The sequence below is a fragment of the Danio rerio genome, chromosome 2 (assembly GCF_049306965.1).
Source record: "Danio rerio strain Tuebingen ecotype United States chromosome 2, GRCz12tu, whole genome shotgun sequence".
Taxonomy (NCBI): Eukaryota; Metazoa; Chordata; class Actinopteri; order Cypriniformes; family Danionidae; genus Danio; species Danio rerio.
The window spans coordinates 21405821-21415859 of NC_133177.1; the positions used below are offsets into that span (position 1 = coordinate 21405821).

Consider the following 10039-nt stretch of genomic DNA (forward strand, 5'->3'; position numbering starts at 1 on the left):
TAATTAGGCAATAATAAAAATAATAATAAAGTATTTCCTTTTTTAAATAGTTCCCAAATGGTGTTTAACAGAGCAAGGAAATGTTCACAGCATGTCTGATACTTTTTCTTCTGGAGAAAGGCTTTTTTTATGTTGTCTAGAATTAACCTGATTAACCTAGTTAAGCCTTTAAATGTCACTTTAAGCTGTATAGAAGTGTCTTGAAAAACGTCTAGAAAAATATTATTTACTGTTATCATGGAAAAGATTAAACAAAGCAGCTATTGCTTATAGGGGCTAATGATATTGACCTGAAAATGTTTTTATTGTAGCTGAAGTAAAACAAAAATAATTTCTCCAGAAGATAAAATATTATAAGAAATGCTGTGGAAAAAAATCCTTGCTCTGTTAATCTTCATTTGGAAAATATGTTTTAAATAATTTGAAAAAATTACAGGAGTGCTAATAATTATGACTTCATGTGACTTAAATTATACTGTGTTTAACTAAATAAATTTACATTTAATAAAACAGTATTGAAATAATGCATGGCAATACATGACAATTATGATGTCATTGCTTTGAAACATTCAGACACAGAAATTTGAAAAAATATTTAAATAGGCCTAAAGTTTTAACAATATTACTTAGTAATCAAATTACTTATTTTGACATACCCTGCCCAACATTTATTAAACCCTGTTTATTTTCATAAGAGGTTCACAAATTGGTAGTGGTTTTGAAGCCCAGTGTCAATGTATAGATATTTAAATGTAGGCCTACAATAGTTTGTTATTTAGAGCTGCAAAGTGATCCAAACTTTCAATAGGCTATGTCATCAAATTATTACTAAATTGCTATTTTGCTAATTAATTGCAGCCTTCATGTATGTGTGGTCCATGTAGGTATTATTATATAAACTAAACTGAATTGCTGTGTCTTCTGTAAATCATAGTATAACAACGTTTTTTTTTTACGTTAGCTTACCACATGGGGGCATTGAACATCCAGTGAACCACTCCTCTCACACTGACACAAATGCATAAAATGTCTTGTTTAGCGTGTAGCTCATATCAAGCTCATTTTACAATCTGGAATATTTTAACTGTATTTTCTTGGGACAATCTTCTTCACTCCTCTCTGTCAAAAAGAGGACCGGCGCCCACAAGCAACAAAAGACTTTTTTTTCGTAGTAGTACCCAATGTTCCCTGCTCGCAGGAGTTGCGGAGGCGTGGCTTCACTGCTGTCCCTCCGTCCAATAATGTAGCCGCGTGTCCCGTCAATCACGCGGGAACAAACAGATCACGCTTTCCTCTGACCAATCACGTGCGCTGCCATCCTGCGACCAGACATATAAATCAGGCTGACAGCCCTAAGTGTTGGGCAGAGGATGAGAGAACATCAAACACATAATATCCATTAAACTAAGTGGACAATCCACTCCTATTTTATACATTTTATTTTCTGTTGGTGTCAAGGTACGTAATTTACCTTATATTCCTCAGACTGTCATTTGTGTACAGTGCACGAATATGTTTTGTGAGTGCAAATATTGGTTATTCAGTTTCACTATTTAGTTTGGGAGTTTAGTTTTCAGAGATATTGACATGTTTTGTGATATCGCCTTTATCAATACTTCTGGCTGTGATGATGTAATCTAGTGCCGCGCTGTATCCATGACTACCTGCTGCTATCTGGTGTAGACGGGGAAGCACAGGGGAGCATCGAGATTAGTTGTTTTTTTAGATTAGAAATTAGGTTTTTTGCACTGACCTACTGATCTGTGGAGTGGATACTGATAACATGCAGATCAAAATGGAACCTTTCACAATTAAATACAAGAAGTCCCGATGCAGATTTAAGCACGTGGTCTAGTCCTCCCAACCCCTATTTAAAACCCGTTGTGTACCCCTTAAAAAACAAAATCGATTATATCTGTATCACTTCAATATGCCATAACAAGACCTATAAATCCCTGGCTGGGAATAAACTGTCTTTAATCCAATCAATGCGTGTTTGTTTTGAGATTAACTGGCTTTACAACATCGTCATCTGTTTGTGGTTTTATAGTTATCCTTGTGTTGTTGTTGACGTTGGCTGAATATGTTTGACTGGTGTGGGGTCTGTTATTGTTGACACTTTATCTGTTTGTCTGTTTTAGGTGTTTTATAGTAATAAAAATGGCCACGTCTGCCAGTTCTCAGTTGAGTAAAGTGGTAAAACAGCAGTATATGGAACTGCCTCAGGGAGACCAAGTACAAGCCATGTATATCTGGATAGATGGAACCGGAGAAGGACTACGATGCAAGACCAGAACACTGGACTCTGAACCCAAAAGCATTGAAGGTAAGCTGGACTTGAACTATTCTGCACTAATAGATTTGGTGTACACTAAAATGGATTGTTTGAGTAACACTTTGTTTTGATAGTCCATTTGAGTATTAGCATAATGTCTGCTTAATATCTGTTGATACTGCCTACATTTAACTGACTATAAGAAACTTTACAAGTACATGTCAACTTACAGCCTAACAGTCTACTTATAATCTAATGAGAATTATTTGGCATGTAGATGCAATGTAACTTAAATTCAACAAACAGACTATCAAAATAAAGTGTGACCAGTGTTTCCCCTTTGCTGATTTCGTAAAGATTTATAAAATAAAAATGTCTAAAACTTGGCTAAAAATAGGATTTATGTATGTATGTGCACATTTGGCTCTTAATTCTTGTGGATGTATTATGCATAGGTGATGTCATAATTCTTTACAAATTAAGATTTTTGTTGTTTATGAAATCTTCTGATAACTATGATTTTTAGTTTTAAAACAATGTGTAAATGGTTCATCAAGTTCAAGTTTTGGGTGCTAATGGGGTTATATTGTTATTCAGATCTTCCTGAGTGGAACTTTGATGGTTCCAGCACGTATCAAGCTGAAGGCTCCAATAGTGACATGTATCTCATCCCAGCTGCTATGTTCAGGGATCCTTTCCGCAAAGACCCCAACAAACTGGTTTTGTGTGAGGTTGTCAAGTACAACCGGAAAACTGCAGGTACATTCGAGAGGGGGTAAAAAGTAGAGAAAATATATAAATATTGTTCAAAGTTTGTTTAGACTTATTGCTACTCCAATTTTAACCACAGAAACCAACCACCGTCATACATGTAAAAAGATCATGGAAATGGTAGGACATCAAAGCCCTTGGTTTGGGATGGAGCAGGAGTACACTATTCTGGGTACTGACGGACACCCCTTTGGTTGGCCTTCCAATGGGTTTCCTGGTCCTCAAGGTAAGAATGTGCCCTTTTTTACAAATCTACACCATATATCAAATATCATCAAGCTGTCTGATTCATAATGTGTGCCCCTTATTTCTGCAGGACCTTACTACTGTGGAGTTGGAGCAGATAAAGCCTATGGCAGAGACATCGTGGAGGCGCATTACAGAGCCTGCCTATATGCCGGTGTGATGATTTGTGGAACCAATGCTGAAGTTATGCCAGCTCAGGTAACCTCTGCCCCAGTCTGCTCTGGAACAAACACCGCAGTCAGCCATTAAGCCATCTAAGATTTGGAATGTGACCTAAATTCTTGAGTTAATTCTTGTCTTACTCTGCAGTGGGAGTTCCAGGTTGGCCCGTGTGAAGGCATTGACATGGGAGATCACTTGTGGGTAGCTCGTTTTATTTTGCACAGAGTTTGTGAAGACTTCGGTGTGGTAGCTTCATTTGATCCTAAGCCGATCCCAGGCAACTGGAATGGTGCTGGTTGCCACACTAACTTCAGCACTAAGGAAATGCGGGAAGATGGTGGACTGAAGTAAGTACTAACATTGTTTTGGTGATTTGATTTATATTTTATTTAATTCTTTTCCCCTTAAACACTTAAAATTATATTGGAAGTATTTAAAAATGTAATGGTTAATGCAATTGTTAGAGGCTTAAGGGCGTCACACACCGGATGCGTCGCTCAGTGCCGCGACACGGCGCGCAACATGAGAGTTTAAAGTATCATACACCAGACGCGCACATTTGCACGCTATTTAAAATCAGATGGCACTCTGTGGCGCGGCAAAATATGAACAGTGTCCTGAGTTGTGGCTGGGCACCACAGACAGCTGTCAACTTGCAATGCCGGTGTCTGTACCCTGATAGAAACCCATGTTTAGAATTCTGAAATGCACATCGCCAAGCGGCGCTTCTGGTGTGCAACCTGCTTTAGGAATTGATGAAATTGATTGCTTATACATTTGGTCTCTTTCTACCTAGATGTATTGAGGAGTGTATTGAAAAGCTTGGAAAGAGGCACAACTATCACATCCGCACCTATGATCCAAAAGGAGGCCTGGACAATGCTCGTCGACTCACTGGCCACCATGAAACCTCCAACATTCATGAGTTCTCTGCTGGTGTGGCAAACCGTGGTGCTAGTATCCGCATCCCACGAGCAGTGGGACAAGAGAAGAAGGGCTACTTTGAGGATCGCCGCCCGTCTGCCAACTGCGACCCCTATGCTGTCACTGAGGCCCTGATTCGCACATGTTTGTTAGATGAAGAGGGTGATGAAACTGTGGACTACTAGATCTCCCATTTACTGGACTGAATTTCCCTCCCCTTCTCGCCATTCTATTTTTTTTTTTTTTAAGGCCATCAAGCCAAATTTAGTACTGTATCTTGTTTTCTATAAGGGTGGTTCTAACATGGCATTTTAATATCGTTGAAGTTGACTGGTCAACTTAACATTTTAAGATATAAATCTGAATTTAACCTGATATGACTGGGGACATGGTGTTGCAGGGCATGTCTTTCCCCTGTTTTGGTTTCATTTTTCCCTCATTTTAATGGTTTCTTGGGGAGGCCATTTCTAATGTTTGCATTGAAAACTCTCTGATTCCATGATTTTACTTTTTTGGTAGTTACGATGGACTGAATAAAGAGTTAAGTGCACAGAAGAACCTAGGACTGCCAAGGCTAGACAACATCTAATTACTTTTGAACCAATAGCTAGTTGTTGTTGTTGTCATGTTGACTTGACTTTTCAAGTATGTAATGTTTCGAGATGTCTTACTGACAGTGTATTAAATGGCAAAATTTGGTGTCCATTTATTTTTACTGTACACACTGTTCATGTTGTGCGGTACAAAGTCGCAGTCCAATAACTGTCCTGTTTTTATACTTGTGGAACTGTTATTTGTCTTGTTAAATCCCTGATTTATCAAGGATTTGATCCTGTTTTTGTCTAATACTATGATGTAACTGCACCTGTTTTGGTAAACCTGAAGATGCTAAAAGGAAACTAAAACATTTATTTTTACCACAAATTTGTCTTGTCTGTGTCCTCTTTAATTGTGTATTTAATGGCCCTGTAGTTAAAGATTAGCATCATCAAACTTAACTTAAAAAGTGGGATGCAACCGGGGCACTATAGGAAATAAGATCCTCTATCTGGAGGTGCAGATTAATTTTAAGTTAAACTAAAATTGAGTTTGGAAATAACACTGTATTTTGAAGGTTTTAAATTTAGTTTACATCATTAAAGTTCAGTGTACTTCTAAACATTTATTTTAACCACAAACTTGTCTTGTTTGTGTCCTCTAATTGTGTGTTTAATGGCTTTGTAGTTAAAGATTAGCACTATCAAACTTTTCTTAAAAAAAGTGGGATGTAAGCGGTGCACTATAGGAAATAAATCCTCCATGCAGAGGTGCAGATTAGTTTTGTGTTATACTAAAATGAGTTCTGAAATAACATTGTAATTTTAAAGTTTTAAATTAGTTTAGATCACTAAAGTTAAGCGTACATCTAAACATTTATTTTTAACCGAAATTGTCTTGTTTGTGTCCTCTAATTGTGTTTTTGATGGCTCTGTTTAAGATTAGCACTATCAAACTTTTCTTGTGTAAAATGTAAAAGGGGCACTGTAGGAAACAAACTTCTCCATATCTGAATGTGCAGGTTAGTTTGTGTTCAACTAAAAGTAATTGTTTGGAATAACTCTGTATTTTGAGAGTTTTAAATTAGTTTACATCACTGAAGTCAAGTGTACTTAATCAGTCATTTACACACTATCATTTCTAAATATGTGCAAATCTCCACATACCATAGTGGGTTTTTCATTCCTAAATGGAATTGGTTATTTTGCCTTGCTAAACTAGTTTCAGAAAACCTATTCTTAGAGAAATATTGTGCAAAATATAGATAATCAAACACACATTCCTTGGATACTGCAGAGTTTGCAGCTGAACTTTTGCTACATCGTCAAACCTTTATCTCTCTGCGAGGAGGACATAAACAAAAAGCCAGCCAGCTCCGTTAACAGTCGGGTCACATTCACTAACAGTGAGATTACACACTATTTGTTGGCTCGCAAACGGGAACAAAGAGGCGTCTCGGTTTCATTCTATGAAATGCAGGAACAAGACTTCCTGGGACAAAAATATTTACTCTATGTGCTTGTGCTTTTCTGTGCGGAGGGGTAGGGTTAATAAGTTTGTTATGGAACCTTTCACCTCCCATGTCTGACAGAACTGACAAATCGTAAGCGTATAACTGGCTGTCCAAAATTACAGCCAGCCAATCAGAAATTACAATAACATTTATGTCCATCCCTTAGAACAAGAGGTTGCTGGGCAGTTATTATACAGCTACTGTATATGTATTAGTTATTTTTAGTCTAGAATATAAAATAGGCTTTAACCTCTCTGCATCTAAGCATTTTGCCTTTTTTGTGCTGCATAAACTAAGAAAAAGGTGGATTTTTACATAGTACAAAATAAAACTTTTTTTAATGTGACACAGAAATATATTACTATTTATTCATTCATTCATTTTCTTTTCGGCTTATTCCCTTTATTAATCTGGGGTTGCCACAGCGGAACGAACCGCCAACATATCCAGCATATGTTTCACACAGCGGATGCCCTTCCAGCTTAAACCCATCACTGGGAAACATGCATACACACTCATTCACACACATACATTAGACAATTTTAGCCTACCCAATTCACTTGTACTGCATGTCTTTAGACTTGTGGGGGAAACCGGAGCACCCAGAGAAAATCCACGCCAATACGGGGAGAACTCCACAAGGAAACACAAATTGACCCAGCCGATGCTCGACCCAGCGACCTTCCTGCTGTGAGATGAACATGCTGCACCCTCCCACCATGCAGCCCTATTACTATTTACTTTCATTTTATTTATAATTTACTTTAATTACTGTAGTTACTTTACAATATTGCTATCTCAGAAATATAATGCATTATACTACTTTTACTTCTACTTTTAAATAACTTTCACCAAAATACCCGCAGAATTAAATATAAAAAAAAATCTAACTATATAAAAACATTCAAATGTTTATTAAAATGTTCTTTTCACACCAGAATGCAGATGCTGTTGATACATTCTGAAAATATTACATTATTTAGCACATTCGTTCTAATTAGTTGTCTTAACTTGCGTTATTGAAATTGTAACGAGTAATGATATTACAGAAAAGTATTAGTAACGGGTTATATTACTGTATTACTGCAAAAAGTAATACACTACTGCATTCACATTACTTCTGTATTGCATTTTTTTCCAACACTGTATATACTGTATTGATTTATACAATGATTGAAAGCGAATAATCATATAACAACAAATTTAGTAAACATTCGGCAACACTTTATTCTATTGGTCCATTTGAGTATTAGTAGACTGTCGCTTGATCTTTTGATACTGCTCCTTCAACAGACATTTAGCTGACTTTAAGAAACTTGTCAAGTACATGTCAACTTATAGTAACCATAACCCCAACCCTAACAGTCTACTTATAATCAAATGAGAATTAGTTGACATGTAGATGCAATGTAACTTAAATTCAATAAACAGACCATCAAAATAAGGTGTGACCAAACATTATATTTATTTTTGTTATGTGACTGCTCAAAGTCATTTAATTAAAGTTTCTCTGAATCATTAAGTTATTAAAAATTTAAAAACTTAATTTAATTTATTTATGAAGTTTGCACATTCGCCAATTGCACTAGGCACTTTTCGCATAATAAGCACAATTTAAGAACCCCTATACTTTGTTTACATCTGTTTCATTACTCCACAATCAGTATTATATTGCTTACTTTCATAGATATTTATATATTTACATTTTATAATTAAACTTCAGTCACTTCTGTGTATATATGTGTATTCATGTGTTTGTCGTGTATGTTGTGTGTATGACTTCACTGTGGACGGCAAAGTAAGAATTTCATTGTACAGGGAAACGGGTTTCCTTACTGTGTACATGACAATAAACAATTGAATTTAATTTAATATTTAGAAATTGGAGTAGACTTCCGGTTTGGCTGCAGAGGGAAATGGCAGGTTGAGCGCTTAGCTCTCGCAAGTCGGCGTTATATTTACCCCCGTGTAATTATTTTAGATTTTTAAAAAGTGATTTTCCTTCATTGATATGACGGGGGGAAAGAAAGGCAGAGGTAAAGGGGCGCAAAGTACAACGAATAACCACCCACACCGTGCAGGCCTAGACGAGGAGGACGACATGCGGGAAGAAGAGGACCGACAAAATGGAGGCGAACCAACATCTGAGAATGTGTCCACGGGGCTTGAAACCTTAAGCAAACAGATCAACGATCTGAAGTCGGAACTTAAGGAGGACTTAAAAACATTCAAAGACGAAATTAAGCATGATATGAGAGAAGAGTTCATTGAGTTCAAACAAGAAGTTAACCAGCAACTTTCAACGAACATGCTAACCATGCAAGAACACGGTAGGAAAATTAACGAGATGGAGACGCGGATCGATGACACCGAAACATGGAGTGCGGAGGCCAACTCCGCCCTTCAACAGGCAATAAAGGATCAACAGAAACTAGAAGACAGGTTGAACGACATTGAATCGAGGGCTCGACGAAACAATATCAGGATCCATGGTGTACCAGAGAACGCTGAACAAGGCTCGGTGATAGAATTTGTTGAAAAAATGCTCCGCTCCGAATTTGAGCTCGGCGACGTGGACTTGCAAATACAACGCGCGCACAGAGCCCTGGCGCCTAGACCGGGCCCAAACTCGCGTCCGAGGTCCATTATAGTAAATTTCCAGCAGTACAGCATCAAGGAGATGGTTATTCAAAAAGCCTGGCGAAAGAAAATCATGATGGAAGATAAACCGCTGTTTTTCGACCATGACTATACAGCCACCGTTCTCCATCAGCGCAAAGCGTACGCCAATATTAAAAAGGCTCTTAAAGAAAAGGGCATCCGTTTTCAGACGCCCTTCAATCGGATACGCATTCACTGGGAAGAAGGAGTGCAGGTGTACGGCAGTGCCGGGGAGGCAGCGCAGGAGCTGCGTCGGCGGGGATACAGCGTGGAGATGCCCGTGAGACCGCCGGGTAAGAGCCACCTGTTGGATCGTCTCCAGCGGGCTACATCGTGGCAGCGAGTGGGATCAACCACGAGTGTGGACACTGCCAGAAGAGCTAAAGAACGCCTACGGGAATTTGAACATGGTCGCAGCAATGTTTAAAAACCCACGTTATAGCAACCCTTTACATAATGATGTTTAATGTATGTGCGCCGGCTGGCGGGATGACGAGGTCAGCTGTGCCATTGGACACACGTAAGTGATCTATGATACACTCTGTAGCGGACTCATTGGTGAGGGGGCCCTTTCCGGGAGAGAGGATTTCCCCCTCCTCAACTGAAAACGTGAGAACGCTCTTCAGACTTTGGAAGTCTTTATTCTTTTCTGTTATAATGCTTGTTCTAAGCAGTTATTGGCTTGTTTCTGTGTTACAGTTTATTTTATTTAAGGTTTGCCTGTGGAAACATAGTGGTGTAAGAATGACTCATTTTGATGATGGTACAGTCTACTGAGGTTAAGCTAATGTCTTTAAACGTGAACGGTTTGGGTAACCCAATTAAAAGGTCAAAGGTATTGACAAAATTTAAAAAAGAGAAAGCAGATATTATTTTTATGCAAGAAACTCATCTCTCTCAACAAGAGCATGAGAAATTAAAGAGATTTGGCTTTAAAAATACTTATTACA

At 38.0% G+C, this 10039-nt stretch overlaps 1 protein-coding gene across 1 annotated transcript; it reads left to right on the forward strand.

The window, feature by feature from the left end:
* Positions 1–1361: 1361 nt before the first annotated feature.
* On the forward strand, positions 1362–5299 carry glula (glutamate-ammonia ligase (glutamine synthase) a). The gene is made up of 7 exons (NM_181559.2): positions 1362–1458; positions 2142–2326; positions 2873–3034; positions 3126–3272; positions 3363–3490; positions 3602–3801; positions 4251–5299. The coding sequence occupies exons 2-7, from the start codon at positions 2161–2163 to the stop codon at positions 4561–4563; spliced, it is 1116 nt and encodes a 371-aa protein (NP_853537.1). The 5' UTR covers positions 1362–1458; positions 2142–2160; the 3' UTR covers positions 4564–5299.
* Positions 5300–10039: the final 4740 nt, after the last annotated feature.

Excerpts from the sequence above, each read along its gene's own strand:
- glula (NM_181559.2), top strand. The coding sequence starts at position 2,161 with ATGGCCACGTCTGCCAGTTCTCAGTTGAGTAAAGTGGTAAAACAGCAG. Across the intron at positions 3,035-3,125 it reads GTACAACCGGAAAACTGCAG|AAACCAACCACCGTCATACA; the intron begins GTACATTCGAGA and ends TTTTAACCACAG. Across the intron at positions 3,802-4,250 it reads CGGGAAGATGGTGGACTGAA|ATGTATTGAGGAGTGTATTG; the intron begins GTAAGTACTAAC and ends CTTTCTACCTAG.